The following is a 24,191-nucleotide window of genomic DNA, read 5'->3' as shown; positions in this document are numbered from 1 at the left end:
CTAATGATTCTCTACTGTAAATATGCTTTACCCATTGTCATTTTCATGACATTTGTAACATTTCTAATTTGTGTGAGAATGCTGTGTCTGCAGAGGACTGGACACAAAATCAATTCAACTGGACAGACGAATTGACCTATTCCTCTCAGGTCATTAAGTGATGTTTACTATAATGCATACCTTAGTGAAGGGGATGAAGGTAGGATGCTGTCGAATGTCTATGGAAAACAAAGGCAGGAGCACTGCTTGAGGGAAACAAGTGGATGTTAAAGGAAACACTCACTGGAACATAAACTGTTGAATGTTTGTTTCCATGAAGATGGATTTTTATTTCTCCAGAAGCCCTATGTGCAGCTCCTCGGCTCCATCAACACAGGTGGAATGTCAGACAGTGGTGCCACTTCCTCCTCTCAAAAACCCAAACAAACGTCTTTCCCCATCTCTTTAACCTGAAAGGTTAGGCAAGCTCTGTGTGTGTATGAATCTCAAGATTGATTACTTCAAAGGCTTTAGTTCATGACTTTGTTCCCACACTTGTAATAGTGGAAGACAAGTAGCTAGCCTTCACATTGAAATGTCTGTCTGTAGGAGCACAATGATAAGCCATAAGTAATTGAATGATTATTTTATTGTGCACCATAATTTACAATGAAAAATCAAACATCAAATGTACATGGTTAGAGAGAACTAACGACCATAGACCTTTAATGTGGGACTTTCTGTTTACCTGAAAATCCAAAATGATGTATTATGCATATTCAACAGATACTTAACATTAGACAAAGCATTGATGATTAAGGATGTAATTTGGCACTTTTTGCAATAACTATCTCATATGTAATTGTTCCCATAACAATGATAGACTATTAAAGATGTTAAAGGCCTAGTTCAGTCAAAAAAGTGATTTTCATGTGTTTTATATATGCATTTCCACACAGATTGGAATAATACTCTGAAAATAATGATAATGCGCTTTTAGTGTAAAGGCTGTTTAAAAAGAACACCTGCAATTTCTGCCTGTTTTTGTGGGATGGAGTTTAGGCCTGCCTGGTGGCATCACCAGGTGGTAAATTAGTTAATAACAGCTAGTTATTAACAGCTGCCAATAACAGCTAGTTTTCTGTTTTCTCCACTCCCACACAGCCCAAGCTAAACTCTTGCTTGAGAAATTGCTCTTGCTAAGAAGCTATTTTTGTTTGTTTTAAATTCAAATGGTAAAAAAAAATATCACAGTTAGGTGCTTAATTGTTTCCCAGAAATGATTTTACGTTGAGATAAAAATGGCTTTAACCGTTAAAATATGTTAAAACAATCAGTAGTATTAATCACAGTTTTCAGTCAGGAGCAACACAGCTTGTTAGTGTCCGTTCTCTTCATGACCTTATATGGCTATATGGTTACTGATTGGTTAAAAGGTCCAATAATAAAGAAATTATTGACATGATATTTACGATAAATAGTCTATACGAAACCATCTTTGTTTTTAACTTCATCCATTTTTTTTTTTACATACATATGTACTATTTTCATCTCATTATAAAAAAATCTACAACTCTCGTCTATGTCCACAGTGCCAAAATTAGTGGTAATACTGTCAGCCTGTACTTGACATTGTCCTGATGGTTGGTTAAAGGCAGGTAGCACTGGTGTGAGGGGAAGCTAGGGGTCATGACAGGGGTCAACATGCCTGATCAGTCTGGCTTAGGTTTCTTTATCTGAAAAAAGATAAGGCATGTGGGTCAAAATACAGAACATATACAGTATGAGACCACACACTATTGAATACAGGAACTAATGTGATTGTAGTACATGTGTGACTATCATGGCATACAGCATATATATATATACACTGGTACTATATATATATATATATATACATACATATATACACAGTACCAGTCAAAAGTTTGGACACACCTGCTAATTCAAGGGTTTTTCTTTATTTTTACTATTTTCTACATTGTAGATTAATAGTGAAGACATCAAAACTATGTGTTATAAAATATATTTATATTTGAGATTATTCAAAGTAGCCACCCTTTGCCTTGATGACAGATTTGCACACTCTAGGTATTCTCTCAACCAGCTTCATCAGGTAGTCACCTGGAATGCATTTCAATTAACATATGTGCCTTGTTAAAAGTTAATTTGTGGAATGTCATTCCTTCTTAATGTGTTTGAGCCAGTCAGCTGTGTTGTGACAAGGTAGGGGTGGTATACAGAAGATGGTCTTTTACCAAAAAGGGCTAAGTCCATATTATGGCAAGAACAGCTCAAATAAGCAAAGAGAAATGACAGTCCATCATTAATTTAAGATATGAAGGTCAGTCAATACAGAACATTTCAAGTTTCTTCAAGTGCAGTTGCAAAACCCATCAAGGGCTATGATGAAACTGGCTCTCATGAGGACCGCCACAGGAAAGGAAGACCCAGAGTTACCTCTGCTGCAGAGGACAAGTTCATTAGAGTTACCAGCCTCAGAAATTGCAGCCCAAATAAATGCTTCAGAGTTCAAGTAACAGACACATCTCAACATCAACTGTTTAGATAAGACTGCCTGAATCAGGCCTTCATGGTCGAATTGCTCCAAAGAAACCACTACTAAAGGACAACAATAAGAAGAAGAAACATGAGCAATGGACATTAGACTGGTGGAAATCTGTCCTTTGGTCTGATGAGTCCAAATTTGAGATTTGTGGTTCCAACCACCGTGTCATTGTGAGATTCAGAGTAGGTGAACGGATTATCTCCGCATTTGTGGTTCCCACCGTGAAGCATGGAGGTGGTGGTGTGTGGGTGTTTAGCTGGTGACACTGTCAGTAATTTATTTAGAATTCAATGCACTCGCTCTTCTATTAGTCTACAATAGAACAAAAAATTGTAAAAAATAAATAAATAAATATATAGTAAAAATAAAGAAAAACCCTTGAATGAGAAGTTATTTCTAAACTTTTGACTGGATTATGGTTCATTGTTTACCTAGCTAGCTAGCTAATGTTAGCTGGCTGGCTTGCTAGGTAACATTACATGTATGATCTTATTATTCATATCTCAGAGTAATTTGCTTGGCTAGATATAGCCTAATGTTAGCTAGCTAACATTGAACCTGGTTGGTGCGCTCTGAATGCTCCAAGAGCGAAACGCTCTGAATTAACGAACGGACAATCTGACAGCACAGTTGCAGTCACCAACACTCTGGATAACATAACAGCCTAACCAGCTCTGCTAGGGCAAGTAATGTTAAGTGAGCTGTTCTCTCATTTGTGTCTGGAAGTAGCTAACAAGTTAGCTTGGGTGCTTGACTGCTGTTGTTTGCACAGAATGCTCGGATCAACCCTTAAAGAGATGGGTGGGGCTATTGCTTAAGAGGGTGTGAACGGTGCTGAATGGGTGTAGACAAAGACTCCAGTAGTAGTACCAAAACATTCAAAGGCCATTTTCTCAAAAGTGAGTTTACAAGTTTATCAATGATCAAAGCAGAATGACTTTCCCACTGTTCTCAACTGTAATGTATGATAAACCATTTTGTAGCTCTGAGTCTCTACTTGTATCCAATGTAAAAAACACATTTCAAATTTTGCTACATAAGACTGATTTGAGCTGGCTGGTCACATATCTCTAACCCTTCAAGGGTGGAGCAAGTAGTCGTCTCCTCTCTGCCGTGACGAGACCAACATTTGTGGCTGCAGAGAGTCACGTGACACTTGATAAGTTGTTGTTCAAAAATCACAAGATATGTTTATAATTGTTATTGAGTGACAAGTAGGGCCAGGAGTTTTTCCTGACCACATGACCTGACCAGGTAAAACTCCTGGTCCTAGTGCTAAGTGACCTGGTCTGGTCCAGTACCTTAGGCTGTTTCTTGGGCTTAGTGAAGCGGTTCTGTGGGACCACGTTGAGACCTGCATTCTTCAGAGCTGTGATCCTGGCTGCAATGTCCGACACCTACAACAAAATACGTAACATTAACATGAATTTTCTCTCACTCAGATCAACTTAAAAGGACTTAAAAACACAATTGAATGTATATGTTTTTATGTTTTCAGGCAAATATCCACATTATGGACATCTTTCTAATTCTTTCTTTCAAACATTTTATTTGATAGTTTCATTATGTGACAATCACCAACATTCAAACATACAATTTTCTAATTCTAATGTCATCATACCCGAGGTAAAACCAGAGGTAAAATCCCCCGCTTTCTCCTTTTTTCCAAAGCAAAAGTCTGCGTCTGAAATGCCACAAAGGGCTCGGGTCAAAAGTCGTGCACTACATAGAGAATAGGGTGCCATTTTGGACACTAACTAGCTAGCTATGAGACACAGAGGGCATCCAGACTTGAACACACCTGGAGGTCAGACTGATGCACCTGGGCGGCAGCCGATGCCACCTGCTCCTCCAGGTAGGACAGCTCCAGGTCAGAGGTGGCATCGCCGATGGCCCGGGCACACTCCTCCAGGTCGTCCAGCTCCGCCTCCAGGCCGTACGCCGTGCCCGCCGCCACATACACCTGAATGGCACAATTCATTTGGTGCAGACAGATAGACTGACTGTTGGCATTTCAGTTTTATAACATTAGCAGAGGTTAGCATCACAGTGTTCTTGAACCCACAGGGACTGTGAAATACAGTGCCTTCGGAAAGCATTCAGAACCCTTGATTTTGAGACGTAACAGCCATATTCTAAAATGGATTTAAAAAAAAATCCTTAGCAATCTATACACACACAGTACCCTATAATGACAAAGACAAAACAGTTTTTTTGAAATGTTTGCTAATTTATTAAAAATTAAAAACAAGTATTCCAACCCATTGCTATAAGACACGAAATTGAGCTCAGGTGAATCCTGTTTCCATTGGTAAATCAAATTAATTGGACATGATTTGGAAAGGCACACACCTGTCTATATAAGGTCCCACAGTTGACAGTGCATGTCAGAGCAAAAACCAAGCCACGGGTCAAAGGAATTGTCTGTAGAGCTCCGAGACAGGATTGTGTCGAGGCACAGATCTGGGGAAGGGTACCAAAAAATGTCTGCAGGATTGAAGGTCCCCAAGAACACAGTGGCCTCCATCATTCTTAAATGGAAGAAGTTTGTAACCACCAACACTCTTCCGAAACTGAGCAATCGGGGGAGAAGGGCCTTGATCAGGGAGGTGACCAAGAACCCGATGGTCACTCTGACAGAGTTCTAGAGTTCCTCTGTGGAGATGGGAGAACCTTCCAGAAGGACAACCATCTATGTAGCACTCCACTAATCAGTCCTTTATGGTAGAGTGGCCAGACGGAAGCCACTCCTCAGTAAAAGGCACATGACAGCCCACTTGGAGTTTGCCAAAAGGCACCTTAAGACTCACAGACCATGAGAAACAAGCATCACGTCTGGAGGAAACCTGGCACCATCCTTACGGTGAAGTATGGTGGTGGCAGCATCATGCTGTAGGGATGTTTTTCAACAACAGAGACTGGGAGACTAGTCAGGATCGAGGCAAAGATGAACGGAGCAAAGTGCAGAGAGATCCTTGATGAAAACCTGCTCCAGAGCCCGGACTTGAACTTGATCGAACATCTCTGGAGAGACCTGAAAATAGCTCTGCAGCAACGTTCCCCATTCAACCTGACAGAGGTTGAGAGAATCTGTAGGGAAGAATGGGAGAAACTCCCCAAATACAGATGTGCCAAGCTTGTAGCGTCATACCCAAGAAGACTCGAAGCTGTAATAGCTGCCAAAGGTGCTTCAACAAAGTACTGAGTAAAGGGTCAGAATACTTATGTAAATGTAATATTTCAGTTTTTTCATTAGTAATACATTTGCAAAAATGTCTGTTTTTGATTTGTCATTTTGGGATATTGTGTGTAGATTGTAGAAAAACAATTTAATACATTTTAGAATAAGGCTGTAACCAAACAAAGTGTGTGAAAAAGTCAAGGGGTCGGAATACTTTCCAAAGGCACTGTGTGTTAAAGGTTATACAGACACAAAGACAGACAGGTCTTACGTTCTCCTCCAGTCTGCTGAGTTGTTCGTCCAGCCTCTTGGTGTCAGTGTTGGGGGGTAGTGAAGGTGTGTAGGGAGGAGAACAAGCATAGTCACCCCCTTCCACCCCCTGGAGTAGATCCTCTGTCGCATTCAACACCGTCAGCACCTCAGTGGTGATACTGCGCAGTGACATCGCCGAGTACCTCTGCACACACGCAATTGGATTTACACAGGTTTTATGCAATCCCTAAAAGCCTACGGTCCCTGTGTGGCACACATCAATTTATGTGAGAATAACCGTGGTAGACAAGCAGAGAAGAGCCAAAGAGTCAAGAGAAAGAAAGAGTGTTTGACTGGTTGACTGCGTATAGCGCTACCCCTGTTGCCCAAAGCACGGTCAAGTTATCAGTTTGCCATCGCACCTGCTGTAGCAAAGCGGAAAAGGAACTGGAGTGTGTTTTCTAGGTCCTAATTGTTAGGACTATCCTAACACAGAGTAATGGAACGAGGGAGGACAGAGGGGGGAAAAAGAAAGGGAAAGTAGAATGGCATAGAGGAGCAAGCACAGAGTTAGTGTTACAGCTGTTAGTTGCTTTGAGGTTAGAAATGTCGAAAGGGTAGATCCACAGAATTACATAGCAATTTAGGCATCTCTATGGGTAAAGCTAGGTGCTTTTTTCGTTTCTTACATTCTGGATCTCCTCTGAAGACAGTATCTCCTCCTGAACACAGGGGGCGCTCTCTTCTGGGTCCTTAGAAACTGAGAGCAACCGAACTTTCTCATCTGTATTCTTCTCAAAATGTTCCCCTTCTCTTTCCCCAAAATCATCCATCTCCTCCTCGCTTGTTTGCTCCTCTACCTCCCCACCTTCATATCCCCCTCTTTCTACTCCCTTGCTCTCTTCTTCCAGGTCTCGGGATGTCTCGCTCTTTGTCTGGTCTGATACTTGTTCCTTTCTCTCATCTAAATTCTGTGGTAGGATGCTTTTATGGGTCTCTGTTTCAGTCTGCTCATCTTTCTCTCGAGCCTCTTTCTCACCTCGCTCCACAACACGCTCTACTGTCTTATCCGAACTGTCCCTTTCTCTTTCCTTCCCTCCAGCCTTCTCTTGAGGTTTGACTCCAGTCTTATCTAAAGTGCCAAACCTGTCTGACAGCTGTTCTAACATTAGCATCTCATTAATTAGATATTCATCTATCTCTTCTTCTTTCTTAAACTCGCTTTCTCTAACCTTTGTTTGGTTCCTATCCTCTTCTCTCCCTTCTCTTTCGGGGTCCGCCACCATCTCTCCATCCATCTCTACCTCCATCCCACCCAGTGTGTGCTCTAGGTTGCTGATTATTTGGTCAAACATCACCTCTTCCTCCACAGTGTCCACACTTTCTGTTGTTTCTCGCTCTCTTCCTCCCACTTCTGCCTCTCCCATCCCTCCTTCCACCTTTCTCTCTGCTTCCCCTGCCCTCTTTCCTTCCTTCCCTCCTTCAAACATCCTCTCCATCATCCTCTGTACCTTCATGACTCCCTCTTCCTCTACCTTTGTGTCCATATCTTCGCTTTGCAGCTCTCCCTCTTTCTCACTTTCATCCTCAAAGTCAAAGAGTCTGACATCTAGTTCTCCGATGCTATCTCTCCTCTCCTTGTTCATCATCCTCCCTTCCACCTCCATCCCCCCCAGGTACCAGGGCTTCTCTCTCACCCTCTCCACCTGTACCCTCCTCTTCTCTCCCTCCATCTCTCCCCATCTCTCTCCATGCCACTTTCCCTCCATTTCTCCACATCTCTCTCTGACCCAGTCTGCCACTCTATTTGACAACTTCATTCTGTCTCCTTTGCTCCCCTCTTCCCTCTCGCCCTCGTTCTTTCCCACTCTATCCAGTTCGTCTTCCGTAGAGGAGAATTGGGAGGCGCTAACGAGACTGGCCAGATCTCTCAACTTGGAGGTCAGTTCCTCTTTATCTCCCTCCATCTCCCACAGTGCCTCAGCGTCTATCTCCTCCCGCTCGCCACCCCCTTCTCCTTCTCTCTCCTCCCTCCCTTTCTCCATCTCTTCATCATAGAGACCCACTCTATCCAGCTCGTCCTCTGTTGATGACAACTGCGCATCATTGACCTGTCTAGCCAGTCTGCACCGTTTGTATGTTAGCTCTTCCTTCTCTCCCTCCCTCTCTCCTTCTCCCTGCTCCTCCATCTCTCCATCGCTGACACCGACTCGGTCAAGCTCTTCCTCTGTTGATGAGAAATGTGTGACTTGGCTAGCCAGCATACGCAACTTTACAGTGTGCTCCTCTCTTCCTTCTCTCTCCCTCTTTTTTGTCCTCTCCTCCACCCGCTCTCTCTCCCATTCTCGCTCAACCCTACCCACTCTGTCCAACTCATCTTCAGTGGATGAGAATTCTGTGCCTCTGACCTGACTAGCTAGCTTGATTAGTGTTGACTTCAGCTCTCCTCCTCCATCTCCCTCCCTTTCTTTTGTCCTCTTCTCCTCCTCACCCTCTCCCGCTCTCCCTCCTTCCATCTCGATTTCTATATGCCATAACCGCTCCTCCTCCTGAGTTCCTTCTCTCCTTCCCTCCCTTCCTCCCTCTTCCTCTCCCGATCTGTACAGTTCGTCCTCAGATGATGAGACGTGTGCGAAGCCGACTTGGCTGGCCAGCTCTCTCAGTCTGATGGTCAGTTCCTGCTCAAGATTGATGGTCACTCCCATGGTCCCTCCTCCCTGGCCCTTAGGGGCCCCGCAGCCGGGGGCCTCCCCCTCAGGACCCAGGGGTTCAGGGGTCAGTGACCTGGAGGTCAAGCCACCATCCAAAGTCAGAGTGTCTGAGGTGACTGCGCCAGATTGGCTGGTCTTTTTCACACTTAGTTTCTTGGCCAGGGCATCCAGTAGCATGCTGCTATTCTCCTGTTAACAGCAGATAGAAGACATAGAAGCTATCAGAGAAATAAAATGGATGTCCAACATGATAAGGGGAATAAGTGAAATTGAGGTCATAAGTGAAAGTGACAGACTGTCTCGCTTTACCTCTCCTCTTCCCTCCCCCTGATCCTTCTTAGTCCTCTTCCTCCTTCGCGTCCTCCTGACTTTGCACCCCTCCTCCAGCTCATCAGCCCCGCTGCTCTCAGCCTCCTTCCCCTCAGGGTTAAAGTTCACGTCGAAGATGCCCGGCCGGGACGACCGACGTGAAGAGGGGGTGCACCGGTGCTCCACGGGCACCTTTCTCTTCAGGACGGTGAGCAGAGGCTTCTGGGGCTTCGGCCCTTGACCTCGAATCTGATCTTCTCCTACCTCAGATTCAGAGTTGAGGGTGTCCGTGCTGGCGTGGTGGTCCAGCAAGGGTGAGGGGAGGCTGTGCTGCTGGTCGGCAGAGGCCTGGGCATCTGGTGCCTCTGACCCCTGGTTGTTGTTGGCTTTTGTCATTTTCCTGCGTATCTCCAGCAGGGCGGCGCCCCAGGCCCCCTCTCCCCCCTCGGCGTCGTCTGAGCCCATCTCATCGTAGGCGGAGATCACACCGGACTCCTTCTCCAAAACGCTGAATACCAGTGACTTCCTCTTGGTCAGCAGGCTGGGCCGAGACAGCTGTGTGCTCTGCTGGGCGATCCAGTTCCCGTCTGGGCTCTTCAGCACTGAGGACGCACCTCCGGACACACACACATCAGGGTAGACAGATGCCACACACACACACACACACACACACACACACACACACACACACACACACACACACACACACACACACACACACACACACACACACACACACACACACACACACACACACACACACACACACACACAGCAGACAGGCAGACAGGCAGACACACAAACACAGGGGAGGATGCCTTTAGCCACCAGTCTTTTACTACAGTACATCAATAACAGGTCATTTTGTTTGTTTGTTTTCCCCATATTGGACTGTATAAAGTTGCATGTATGTACAGTGCCTTGCAAAAGTATTCAACCCCCTTGGCGTTTTTCCTAATTTGTTGCATTACAACCTGTAATTGAAATTGATTTTTATTTGGATTTCATGTAATGGACATACACAAAATAGTCCAAATTGGTGAAGTGAAATTTAAAAAATTACAAAAAAACAGAAAAGTGGTGAGTGCATATGTATTCACCCCCTTTGCTGTGATGCCCCTAAATAAGACCTGGTGCAACCAATTACCTTCAGAAGTCACATAATTAGGTAAATAAAGTCCACCTGTGTGCAATCTAAGTGTCACATGATCTGTTACATGATCTCAGTATATATACACCTGTTCTGAAAGGCCCCAGAGTCTGCAACCACTAAGCAAGGGGCACCACCAAGCAGGCAGCACCATGGAGACCAAGGACCTCTCCAAACAGGTCAGGGACAAAGTTGTGGAGAAGTACAGATCAGGGTTGGGTTATAAAAAAATATCCAAAACTTTGAACATCCCACGAAGCACCATTTAAATCCATTATTAAAAAATGGAAAGAATATGGCACCACAACAAACCTGCCAAGAGAGGGCCACTCACCAAAACTCACGGACCAGGCAAGGAGGGCATTAATCAGAGAGGCAACAAAGAGACCAAAGATAACCCTGAAGGAGCTGCAAAGCTTCACAGCGGAGGTTGGAGTATCTGTCCATAGGACCACTTTAAGCCGTACACTCCACAGAGCTGGGCTTTACGGAAGAGTGGCCAGAAAAAAGCCATTGCTTAAAGAAAAAAATAAGCAAACACATTTGGTGTTAGCCAAAAGGCATGTGGGAGACTGCCCAAACATATGGAAGAAGGTACTCTGTTCAGATGAGACTAAAATGGAGCTTTTTGGCCATCAAGCAAAACGCTATGTCTGGCGCAAACCCAACACCTCTCATCACCCCGAGAATACCATCCCCACTGTGAAGCATGGTGATGGCAGCATCATGCTGCGGGGATGTTTTTCATCGGCAGGCACTGGGAAACTGGTCAGAATTGAAGGAATGATGGATGGCGCTAAATACAGGGAAATTCTTGAGGGAAACCTGTTTCAGTCTTCCAGAGATTTAAGACTGGGACGGAGGTTCACCTTCCAGCAGGACAATGACCGTAAGCATACTGCTAAAGCAACACTCGAGTGGTTTAAGGGGAAACATTTAAATGTCTTGGAATGGCCTAGTCAAACCCCAGACCTTAATCCAATTGAGAATCTGTGGTATGACTTAAAGATTGCTGTAAATCAGCAGAACCCATCCAAATTGAAGGAGCTGGAGCAGTTTTGCCTAGAAGAATGGGCAAAAATCCCAGTGGCTAGATGTGCCAAGTTTATAGAGACATACCCCAAAAGACTTGCAGCTGTAATTGCTGCAAAGGGTGGCTCTACAAAGTATTGACTTTGGGGGGGTGAATAGTTATGCACCCTCAAGTTTTCTGTTTCTTGTCTTATTTCTCGTTTGTTTCACAATGAAAAATATTTTTAATCTTCAAAGTGGTAGGCATGTTGTGTAAGTTAAATGATACAAACCCCCCAAAAATCAATTTTAATTCCAGGTTGTAAGGCAACAAAATAGGAATAATTCCAAGGGGGGTGAATACTTTCAGAAGCCACTGTATTGTATCTTGAAACTGTAATTGTCTAGGACATGGAAGACAAGCTAATAAATAATTGAGAAAAAAAGTGTAATTTTGAAAATGACTAAACTAGGTGTGTGGAAAGACCGTTGTAATGGTGCGTGTGAATAATGACTAGCAGAGTTGCGGTGGCCAGCAGGGTCTTACTGGAGTTGTCCAGGCGGTCAACACTCTTCCAGTTGGCCAATCCTGCCGCTCCTCCCTCCTTTTTCAGCCCCTGCTGAGAGTCCTGGGAAACCCCAGAGCACTGCATCATAACGTTGTCATCCAGCAGCGAGAAGGCAGAGTGAGACCGCTGAGACAAATACAAATAATGAAATAGTTGAATCTCTAAAGAGAGGTAAATATAATCAACATAGGCCACACTGTATATATATATACTGCTCAAAAAAATAAAGGGAACACTTAAACAACACAATGTAACTCCAAGTCAATCACACTTCTGTGAAATCAAACTGTCCACTTAGGAAGCAACACTGATTGACAATAAATTTCACATGCTGTTGTGCAAATGGAATAGACAACAGGTGGAAATTATAGGCAATTAGCAAGACACCCCCAATAAAGGAGTGGTTCTGCAGGTGGTGACCACAGACCACTTCTCAGTTCCTATGCTTCCTGGCTGATGTTTCAGTCACTTTTGAATGCTGGCGGTGCTTTCACTCTAGTGGTAGCATGAGACGGAGACTACAACCCACAAAAGTGGCTCAGGTAGTGCAGCTCATCCAGGATGGCACATCAATGCGAGCTGTGGCAAGAAGGTTTGCTGTGTCTGTCAGCGTAGTCTCCAGAGCATGGAGGCGCTACCAGGAGACAGGCCAGTTCATCAGGAGACGTGGAGGAGGCCGTAGGAGGGTAACAACCCAGCAGCAGGACTGCTACCTCCGCCTTTGTGCAAGGAGGAGCACTGCCAGAGCCCTGTAAAATGACCTCCAGCAAGCCACAAATGTGCATGTGTCTGCTCAAACGGTCAGAAACAGACTCCATGAGGGTGGTATGAGGGCCCGACGTCCACAGGTGGGGGTTGTGCTTACAGCCCAATACCGTGCAGGACGTTTGGCATTTGCCAGAGAACACCAAGATTGGCAAATTCGCCACTGGCGCCCTGTGCTCTTCACAGATGAAAGCAGGTTCACACTGAGCATGTGACAGACGTGACAGAGTCTGGAGACGCCGTGGAGAACGTTCTGCTGCCTGCAACATCCTCCAGCATGACCGGTTTGGCGGTGGGTCAGTCATGGTGTGGGGTGGCATTTCTTTGGGGGGCCGCAAAGCCCTCCATGTGCTCGCCAGAGGTAACCTGACTGCCATTAGGTACCGAGATGAGATCCTCAGACCCCTTGTGAGACCATATGCTGGTGCGGTTGGCCCTGGGTTCCTCCTAATGCAAGACAATGCTAGACCTCATGTGGCTGGAGTGTGTCAGCAGTTCCTGCAAGAGGAAGGCATTGATGCTATGGACTGGCCCGCCCGTTCCCCAGACCTGAATCCAATTGAGCACATCTGGGACATCATGTCTCGCTCCATCCACCAACGCCACGTTGCACCACAGACTGTCCAGGAGTTGGCGGATGCTTTAATCCAAGTCTGGGAGGAGATCCCTCAGGAGACCACCCGCCACCTCATCAGGAGCATGCCCAGGCATTGTAGGGAGGTCATACAGGCACGTGGAGGCCACACACACTACTGAGCCTCATTTTGACTTGTTTTAAGGACATTACATCAAAGTTGGATCAGCCTGTAGTGTGGTTTTACACTTTAATTTTGAGTGACTCCAAATCCAGACCTCCATGGGTTGATAAATTGGATTTCCATTGATTATTTTTGTGTGATTTTGTTGTCAGCACATTCAACTATGTAAACAAAAAAATATTTAATAAGATTATTTCATTCATTCAGATCTAGGATGTGCTATTTTAGTGTTCCATTTATTTTTTTGAGCAGTGTATAAAGGTTCTGTACTGGTCTTATGTGACAGACTGGGTTTTGAACCTGGGTCAACTGCATGCCGCAGTTAGACATCTGAGCTAAAGCCTAGGTAAGGCTACTGATCACGTAAGGTAGTTCCCTGAACCACCTTACACTCCATACTAACCCATATAGAGGCCTTGGCGCGGGCTGATGTGGTGCGGGAGATCTTGGAGCTGGGGGAGCTTGAAGCCAAGGGCTGGTCACCACTCTGGTTGTCGGGGAGCCAGTCCAGGTCATAGTCAGGCTTCATCTCAGCTAGGTTCTTCCTCCGCCGGATGATCTAGCATGAAATAAACTGAGTTGAATTAAATTGTATTGAAATTAATTGAAATTAAATTAAATTGGACGTACTTTCTGCACAATGGTTGTGGTCAGTTCCTCAATCAGCTCTTCTCTGTGGTCTCGCAGATACCTTGCCTCGCTCTGCTTGTCCTAGCCAGAACAACAACAAAGTCAGCCAGACACTCAATAAGATGTTTACTGTTTTTAGACAACTCCATCCTGCAGAGTATGTTACCTGACTGTCGGTGTGTCCCTCTGCCTTGGCGATGGCCTCGTCGATGGCCTCCTCTGCCACCCTCAGTGCCACCGTTAGGGTCTCTGCCATGCTGTGCTCTGAAAAGGGATGGGGACATAACCAAGAGGTTTCTTTAGAGTAAAGTCGGTCTTGCTATACACACACCAGCCAGCAGAGGGCGGTAGTACTTAGTGTTTTGTTTGTCTATTTTTGGAATAATTTTTTTGTTTTTATTTATTTTTGTAATCGTTATTTTTCAGAGGGGAGTTACATGTACACACCAAAAAAAATTGTGTAACCTCGATCCATTGATCCATTATAGAGATCAGTCCTTTCTGGAGCCCAGATAATTTATCTATAAATCCCATCATTAGATGATTCGGTAGCTGACCTAAGTTGTAAATATGGGGAAAAAAAGGAATTACCTGGTAATGTGAATGTATCTTTCAAATCTTGGAATGTTCTCAAACCATTACTGTCCATGATATCGGTAAGGGTCCGGATTCCACATTCACACTACTGGGGGGATGCAAAAGGCCGCCCTCAAGATCTCAAGGCATTGTTGTGAAATATTGGAGTATGGGCATGCCATTTTGATTCCCAGTTACATTGTTTTTCAATTTTGCACCAAATAGAAAGTGTGAGCAATAGTAGCATCAAATCGTAATTTACATTAAGGGATATATCAGTGAAGACCACCTCTTCCAGGGCAATAGGAGACATTATATTTCTCTATATACTCAACCAAGAGGCAGAATAATAATGTCTGAAACAATTCCAAATGCTAGAGCCAGGAATGCTAGAGCCAAATGCTAGAGCCAGGAAATACAATTGAAAGTTTGGTAAAATATAGTCCTCCTACGTCTTTACCTCTTTGTAAATGTAGAAATTGTATCCGAGATCGTTTACCTTGCCATATACATTTTTATATATATATGGCTTCCCTGTGGCTCAGTTGGTAGAGCATGGTGTTTGCAATGCCAGGGTGGTGGGTTCGATTCCCACAGGGGGCCATTACAAAAAAAAAAAAAATGCATTAAATGAAATGTATGCATTCACTAATGTAAGTCGCGCTGGATAAGAGCGTCTGCTAAATGACGTAAATGTAAATACTGCACTATGAATTTTATCCCAATAGCCAGAAGGGGGAGCCATGGGATGCATTTAAGTACAGAAATTCAGCCATGGCAATATTCATTTTGACAACAAATATTCAGCCAGTCAAAGCAACTGGGATATCATTCCATCTACTGATGTCGGATTGAATTGATTTGAGCGTTCTGTTAAAGTTTTTGGCAATGGTTTAATCTAAAGAAGGAACTATATCTACTCCCAAATATTTAAAATGGGAAACGATTGGGATTCCATAAGTAGAGATGGAGTCCTCCACCGGGGTCTTGAGAGGCAGTAGAGAGATTTAGTTAGATACATTTTATAACTTGAGATTAAGCTGAATTTATCTATGATCTTCAATGCATTTGGGAACGATTGAGATACAGTGTCTAGATATAGTGAAATGTAATTTGCGTATAAGGAAATGAAATGATCAGTAGAATATAGAGAAATCTGTGTTATTTAAATCGATTGCCAAATTGCCTGGGCCAAGGGATCCATGGATAATAAGAACAGCAGAGGTGAAGTTGGATCTCCTTGTCTACTGCTTTTAGTGATTCTGAACGGAGCAGAGCAGATATTGCTTCGAGTGGCGCAGCGGTCTAAAGCACTGCATCCCAGTGTTAGAGGTGTCACTACAGACCCTGGTTTGATTCCAGGCTGTATCACAACCAGCCATGATTGGGTGTCCCATAAGACAGTGCACAATTGGCCCAGCATTGTCCGGGTTAGGGTTTGGCCTAAAGTCATTGTAAATAAGAATTTGTTCTTATTATTAAAAAATAACCATGACTGAGGAATTGGCATATGGTATTTTAATCATATTAATGAAATTGTTGTCAATTCCAATATGTTCCAAGACTGACCATTCTAGTCTATCAAATGCTTTTTCTGCATCGAGAGATAATACAGCCCAAAGAGCTGTTGTTTCTGATGATATAGTCGATGGAGGTTATCCGAGGATAAACGCTTTTTAACAAACCCACTTTGGACCGTGTGGATTAATTTAGGTAAGTAACATGCTGACCACACTGCATTGCGTGCGCGAGAGTTGCAAAATAAATTTACACATACATGTTATTCAATCATTGCATCCACACTGCTTGCACACATCAACGAGTCTGTGTAGCCAGGCGGTAAAGTAGAACTTGCTTCTATTTGTGAGGCTTGATGCGCTGCAAGTCCCGCCTCTCCCATCTCCTCATTGGTTTTTAGGAGTATATAGCCACATGGGTGATTGAAAGATGAACTGAGGTCCACACTCCAGTCCAGTTGGAGGCAGTAATGCACATTAAAGTTGTTTGCCAACTGCCATATAAAGTCCAAAGAAGAAGACTGAAAGAGGAGAGATTACTAACTCATTATCTGTGGATTAATTGTCATAGAGGACCTTATGCATTTCAGGTAAAACAACAACCCAATGTTTATATCCCAGGACAAATTAGCTAGCAACAGCAAGCTAGCTAGCTAAATTGCCATGACTGTTTAATGCTTTTCGACCTGTCCCGAAATTAATATAGTTGGTTCAGAGTTCGTTTAGATATTTCAACCTGGGTGTCCTGATCAAGTCTGGTGTGGATGGACAAAATCAACATGCGCACGCCTGGTGTAGTCAGCATGTGAGTCTCGAGACGCGACACCAATATTTTATAAAACAGTTTAATATCTGTGATTATCAAAGAGAGGACTATAGTGAAAACACTGGGTGGCATCCTTACCTTTTTTTAATAAGAGCCGTTAATTAGTGCCGTGTTCACATCTCTCCCAAATTAACCTTTAAGAACAGCTGTATTAATCATTTAATAGTGGACCTAATTGATTCCAACATTTTAAATAGACTTCAGTTGGAATACTTTCCCGTCCAGGTGATTTGCCTATGTTCTTGGTATCCAATGCCCCTTTGAGTCCACTGAGACAGATTTGGGCTCCAAGCAAGGTGGCTTCCTCTGTTGAGAGGAGTTCTTAAATGGTGCAATATGCAGAAATTGCTCTGCCATTTCCTCGTATCAAAAATTTGAATAGTTCGCCAACTTTTCTGTTTATGTGGCAAAACAAGCGTACCATGTAAATACCTTTTTAATAAAAATATTGTATTTTCAGCTGTTTGAAGCTGGTGTACAAAACTTAAAGTAAAAGAGGCAAAAACAAAACTTAAGAACGGGAAGCATAGAAATAAAACAGATCTACCGGTTCTTAGACTTGCTTTCAATGAGAATGACAGATCTATAGCTCATATTTCTATTTGAATTTGGTTGGGTCTCCCAAGAATTTACATATTGCAACTTTAATTATTTAACAAAAAAGTCTGGTTTGAAGTGGATTTACAATCAGAGGTGTACAGTTCTTTATAGGAGCGGGGGAATCTTTGATTCATTTAGGTTCTGATAGCAACTATTACTATGTCAGCTAATTGATCATTACTGCATAGCTTGTTAGTCAGTAAAGGACTGGGATGATTACCATGAAAGTAATGGTTAAGTCTTACTCGATGGATGGCAAATTCTGCTCTTTGTCTTATCAATAAATTATGTTCTGTCTTGACTTTGGAACAATAATAGCTACCTGGTCTGAAAAGAGTGTTTGTTGAGAACGTTCTAACACAGCATTTCCAATGCTGATATCTTCTTTAACTGTAATTTATTCAACACAGATGCAAATGTAGTTGCATTATGTTTTATATAACCTTTGGTGGCATCCCATAGAATCCGGGGGTCATCGACGAAATCTTTATTGCATTTCAAATTGATTACAGAATGCAGGATTTTGTAGTAATGACCTCTTAAAATGCCGTCTTGTGGCTCTTTTAGGAGATTCTGACATTTGAAGTTGGCAGTAGTAAGCGTGGTTAGACAAGCTCATATGTCGAATTTCTGTTTTCTTGATTAAAGAAAATAGAGGTGTAGATAATAGTATGAAATCCATTCATCAGAATGATTTATGCTTGTTTGATTAGAATGTGTATTATTTTGCTTTAGGATTATGTGCTCACCAGGCATAAATGAAATGTAATCAGAGAGTATATGCTGGAGAGCCTTGGTTTCATGTGAATTGTACAGTAGTTGCTAGAGCGGTGTTTGTCAGACATCCCCCCAAAAATTGGTCTTCTCACAGAATCGTCTGTAGCGTCCGAACGGTTTGGCCTACAAACTCCTCTATGGAAAGATGAGACTCATGAACACGATGGGTTTCTCTGTTTTGCTCTACGGCCCCCACAAGCATCTTGGGACTCGCTTGGAGTCAGTACAGCCAATCTGCCAACTTATGTCTCTAGTGTTTAGGCTACATGCTAATATGACCCCTCTGTGGAAAGGTGAGACTCTCACATACATTGTTTTGCTCCAGGACGACCACAGGCCTCACAAGAATCATCTGAAGGTCCCCGGTACGAGTTGAAAAAATGAATGGAAGTATATATGGATAGTGTTCAGTGGCAAAAATATGGGGTTAAATATGTGTAAAAAAAATATACAAATGTGACTTGTTTCAGGAAACTAGGCATATGTCGCACGTCATAACTTCACAGGAGAGGCATTTCAACATAAACATAATTTTTTTAAATCAAAATGCATTTTTGGGCAGAAATGCCTTCTCGAACATGTGAACTTTCATGTGCCTTAATATAAAACTTGTATTTCATCTGTAAATACGAATAAAATTGTTAAATTACGAGCCTAGTTGGTTAGCCACAGAGAAAGTAAGCAACCTTCCCGCTTGCCATGATTGGCTGAGATAATGAGTGGGCTGGACATGCCGAGAGTTGAGTTTGGATTGGTCTGCGGTGTTGCATCTTGTGTCTATAAAATGAGCTGCTCGTAATGCAGTTTTTTCAAAATGTATAACTTTAGCCATGGAGAACTGCAAATATGTTGCTACTGCTCTTAATAACATTGCTGCCTTGAATTTATCAGGTGCTATCGACAAAGGTCAGTGGGAAAAAGTTATGATGGACTACTTTCTGGATGACGATCGTGCCATGCAATGTTGACTTTCTCTCACTCTGAAAATAACACGTTTCGAAATCAGTGGAACACAACCGACCAAACAAGCTGTGCAAACTAAACGGAAACAACACAGGATGTGTTATAAAAAAAATCTAGTTTCAGATTCAGATATTATACGTTTCTAATTTTGTCAAAGTTGTTTTCATTGCAAGCTAAAGCTTGCTGTTAGCTAGCCAGCTGGAGTTCGATGGCTGGCTTGCTAACTAACAAGGAACCTAACCAAAATAACTAACTTTAGCTTGCTATGACAATCAGTTTGTATTGCTAGTAACTCTATGGATTGGGGTTATAGTATAGATTATAACATGACATGTCTAAACAAAAGACCCCAAGTTTAGGTTAGGTGGCTGGCTTGCTAGCTAACATTAACTTATGTGTATGAAGTGTCTAACGTTAGTGTAGTTTTCTCAGAATGCCATTTCACATTGCTAGTTATAGCCTAATGTTAGCATTGAACCTATTGTAGGCTGGACAATAGAACGAGTCAAAATTCACCCAAGGCTGAAAAACGACTTAAGAACGTTGGCTAAGCTGGAACACTAGCGTGAGCCCATAGCAAATGAATGGAATTGAACGTTCGCAGAGCTTGTTTTGACTGGAATGATGCTTAGAATTCCATTTCGCCTAAATGGCACAAAAAAATGTATCGGACGGAATTGAAAAAAAAACTACTTGTGTAGAAAGTAAACATCCGCACTCCGATGGTGTCAACTGTGCTTATGTCTGCATAATGAGAAAGTAGGGAAAAAATAAAATAAAAACGTTTGCTGCCCAGATTTACATAATTACAAAGAGGAGATTCTCCTGATTCAAATGGTGTAACTTTAAAAAAATCTAAATATACACAGTGAGATATTTGGCGAAATAGACCGGCATGCCTCTCCATAGGAAAACAGTGGAAAAAAGTGCTCAGTGTTACTGAGGGCAAAAAGTATTTTGGTGCTAGCATTTGATGACAACCAAGCTAGCTGCCCAGGCTTACATAATGGCACCCCAATGGTGGAACAAGCTCCCTCACGACGCCAGGACAGCGGAGTCAATCACCACCTTCCGGAGACACCTGAAACCCCACCTCTTTAAGGAATACCTGGGATAGGATAAAGTAATCCTTCTAACCCCCCCCCCCCCCTTAAAAGATGTAGATGCACTATTGTAAAGTGGTTGTTCCACTGGATATCATAAGGTGAATGCACCAATTTGTAAGTCGCTCTGGATAAGAGCGTCTGCTAAATGACTTAAATGTAAATGTAAATTCTCATGATTAAAATGGCATCCGACTTGAAAAAATCAAAAATATACACATTGCGAGATATTTGGCAAAATAGACAGACATGCCTATATTTCCCCCATAGGAAACAATGGGAAGACCCCAGAGTTCCAATATTATTTTTGTTGTTGTTTACATTTTAACTATAAAACAACGTGAGCAGGTCTCATTGCCAACAATAGCAAAGCAGGAATTGTGACGTTGAACAATATACTGGGAATAGAGTTTTCGGAAGGCGAGTTGATGCCACCGTGCTCAATAGAACTAATAGGAGCTGGCAGGGTGAAAAATGCACTAAAATAAGGCCTGTTTTTTCACGATTACTTCAAACGACGGCAAGCAGTTGGGAAATATGGTCATATTATGAAACTGGGCTCCACGGCGGATGCAATGAACTAGTTTTTATCAGAAAAGAACGTTGTTTCAAATGTCATGTGTCCAGCCTACCTATTGGTTAACTTTAGCTAGCTATGACAATCAGTTTGTATTGCTAGTTAAAGCTTGCTGTTAGCTAGCCAGCTGACGTTAGATGGCTGGCTAGCTACAGTAGCTAACATTCCTTGTATGAACTGTGCATAGTGATATCACTACTGTGCGTAGTGATATCTGGCCTTCTGCCTAGAAGGCCAGCATCCCAGAGTCACCTCTTTACTGTTGACATTGAGACTGGTGTTTTGCGGGTACTATTTAATGAAGCTGCCAGTTGAGGACTTGTGAGGCGTCTGTTTCTCAAACTAGACACACCAATGTACTTGTCCCCTTGCTCAGTTGTGCACCGGGGCCTCCCACTCTTTCTATTCTGGTTAGAGCCAGTTTGTGCTGTTCTGTGAAGGGAGTAGTACACAACGTTGTACGAGACCTTCAGTTTCTTGTCAATTTCTCGCATGGAATAGCCTTCATTTCTAAGAACAAGGATAGTCTGACGAGTTTCAGAAGAAAGTTATTTGTTTCTGGCCATTTTGAGCCTGTAATCAAACCCACAAATGCTGATGCTTCAGATACTCAACTAGTCTAAAGGCCAGTTTTATTGCTTCTTTAATCAGAACAACAGTTTTCAGCTGTGCTAACATAATTGCAAAAGGGTTTTCTAATTATCAATTGGCCTTTTAATATGATAAACTTGGATTAGCTAACACAACATGCCATTGGAACACAGGAGTGATGGTTTCTGATAATGGGCCTCTGTTCGCCTATGTAGATATTCCATAAAAAAATCTGTCGTTTCCAGCTACAATAGTCATTTACAACATTAACAATGTCTACACTGTATTTCTTATCAATTTGATGTTATTTTAATGGACAAAAAATGTGCTTTTCTTTCAAAAACAAGGACATTTCTAAGTGACCCCAAACTTTTGAACGGTAGTGTATATACATACATAAACATTCATACATATACACACATATATACACTTTCTTTTAATATACCTTTATTATTCCCAGCAAACCCTACCACCCTTCCCCCAATTGGAGTAAACTAATAAACAATAACACTTTGGCTTCTACCTTCAGTTTATACATACTATACACATTTTACAGACACAATCTATTTTACAATAGTTCTATTTTGTTTGGTTTTAGTCCTGGCCTTCCTCTATTTCTAATGTCAATCCAGTTTGATTTCTATTTGTAACTGTGCTATTTCACAAAAGTTCTGAACCTATATACATTTTACAGACCCTGTATGTTTTACATTTATTATCTTGTTGTTATTAGTCACGGTTGTCGTAAGGAGAAGCGGACCAAAGTGCAGTGTGTGTGTGTGTGTGTGTCGTTCCACATTTTATTTACACTGTGAAACTATGCAATACATGAACAAAACAACAAACCGTGACACAGAGTAGAAACATACACTACTCAAAAAAAAATCTCCCACAAACCCAGGTGGAAAAAAACCCTAACTAAGTATGATCTCCAATTAGAGACAACGAGGACCAGCTGCCTCTAATTGGAGATCATCCCAAACAAAACCACAACATAGAAATACAAAACTAGACCCTGACAACATAGAAATAGAAAACATAGAAGAAAAACCTGTCACGCCCTGACCTACTCTACCATAGAAAATAACATCTTTCTATGGTCAGGACGTGACAGTCCCACCCTTCAGCTCCATTCAACCCATCCCATCTATCTCTTAACCATCCATTTTGGATTTCTATTTGCCATACATTTTTAACTGTGCTGTGATGCTTCACAAAAGTACTGAACCTTTCTATTGTCATAGTTTCTACAGATTGTAAATTAAAGAAACATTTTTGCTAAAATAATTATTATATTTTTGATCGATTGACTATGACTTTTCAAAACACCCAGTATTGCTATCTGCAGGGTTAGTTCTAGGTAAATGTTGCAATTCTTCAGTCATTCCTGGACCTGTGACTAAAAACGAGCTACATATGGACAGTACCAAAATAAATGATCTAATGACTCTGCCTCCTCACAGCAAAATCTGCAGAGCTGGGAAGATTGTATCCCCCATATATATAACATTCTATTGGTTGCAAGAATGTTGTATAATAATTTAAATGGAAAAATTCTAAGTTTTGAATCCGGCGTCGTTTTGCGTGTCAATTCATAAACCATGTGCTATGGAATCGGTACATCGAAAATCTCTTCCCAACTATTTTGCAATTTATATGGCACAGTTGTAATTTTTTTGGTCCTTAAATGAAACTGGTATATATTTTTTGTTATCACAATTTTCTTTAACCATTTTTGGTCTTTAATGCAGGACAGACAGACAAGTTCCTTACTTTTTCCCCGTAGACTTGCTATTGTTACTTGCCATACAGTAAACGTCCCACACCTTAATGTGATGTTATATGTTGACAATAATTTGAAAATAAGTAAATGTATAGTTATTTTGCAAAAGAAAAGCCACGAGATAGCCACCATTCCCAATGCATGCCACCGGAACCAGAAGTTATTTTATGAACAAAATAATAATAATAATAATAATAATAATGATTGGGGATGCTTATATTTGTCAACAAATATACACAAGTATGTAATGGAAATGTTTTTTTTTGTTGCATATCTCCTTGAGATACCTCAGAGAGTGAGGTCCAAGCCAGGGATCAGCCATGATGGACAACAACCAGGGTTAAGTGCCTTGCTCAAGGGCAGATCAACAGATTTTTCACCTCGTCGACACAGGGATTCAAACCAGCAACTTTTCAGTTACTAGCCCAACATTCTAACCACTAGGCTACCTACGGCCCCCGTATCTGCTCTTTCAGTAAAGACATGAAATGCTTTAGAAGGGGAAAGCCGGAAGCCTACCTTCACTCTGTCTGTAGAAGGCGTTTTCACTACAGACGCTGCCCTCGTTGCCGATGCTCTCCTCATACGCGCTACCCTCTGCAAAAAGATACAACACACAGGGCATGGGTCATGTTCAGTAGGTCACAATGTAGCAAAAAGGTGTAAACAGGAAAATAAAATGGGTATTGGAAAACTTAAGGCGTTGGACAACTTTGTCTGTTTCAAATAATTGTCTCCTGTGATGTGCTTACTGAACAGGAGGACTATGGCCACAACATTCACACACTGAACATTCAAACAAACAGCTACAGTGCGCAGGCTATAGCGAGAAATATTGCAGATCAATTTAAACCACAATTCTTTTTGACAATTATTTTGAGCATAACAGTGACAAAATACTCTATTGACGTGAGCAAACATTGTAGCACGCTGATGGCCTCAGAGTAACTGCAGGCGAATAGATGTTTTTTTTACCTGAGCAGTGTTAACTTAT

At 42.3% G+C, this 24,191-nt stretch overlaps 1 protein-coding gene across 3 annotated transcripts in view; it reads right to left on the bottom strand.

Moving 5' to 3' along the window:
- Nucleotides 1-610: 610 nt before the first annotated feature.
- LOC106568916 (uncharacterized) overlaps nt 611-24,191 on the bottom strand; it is a 63,963-nt gene continuing 40,382 nt past the window's right edge. Inside the window, exons 5-16 of one of the 3 annotated variants that reach the window (XM_014139747.3) lie at nt 23,717-23,794; nt 14,051-14,148; nt 13,885-13,965; nt 13,658-13,813; nt 11,710-11,857; nt 9,002-9,615; nt 6,671-8,881; nt 6,001-6,186; nt 4,350-4,511; nt 4,170-4,232; nt 3,850-3,945; nt 611-1,715 (exon numbers count right to left, since the gene is read on the bottom strand). In XM_014139747.3, the coding sequence (XP_013995222.2) occupies nt 1,692-1,715; nt 3,850-3,945; nt 4,170-4,232; nt 4,350-4,511; nt 6,001-6,186; nt 6,671-8,881; nt 9,002-9,615; nt 11,710-11,857; nt 13,658-13,813; nt 13,885-13,965; nt 14,051-14,148; nt 23,717-23,794 (3,917 nt within the window). In that variant the 3' untranslated portion in view covers nt 611-1,691. The remainder of the gene's footprint in view (nt 1,716-3,849; nt 3,946-4,169; nt 4,233-4,349; nt 4,512-6,000; nt 6,187-6,670; nt 8,882-9,001; nt 9,616-11,709; nt 11,858-13,657; nt 13,814-13,884; nt 13,966-14,050; nt 14,149-23,716; nt 23,795-24,191) is intronic. The other 2 variants (XM_014139748.3, XM_014139749.3) reach the window with 2 other exon arrangements.

The sequence above is a fragment of the Salmo salar genome, chromosome 14, assembly GCF_965601325.2.
Source record: "Salmo salar chromosome 14, fSalSal1, whole genome shotgun sequence".
NCBI classification, from domain to species: Eukaryota; Metazoa; Chordata; class Actinopteri; order Salmoniformes; family Salmonidae; genus Salmo; species Salmo salar.
The sequence above is the reverse complement of the archived record's forward strand: the minus strand, read 5'-3'. Positions and strand labels throughout refer to the sequence as shown.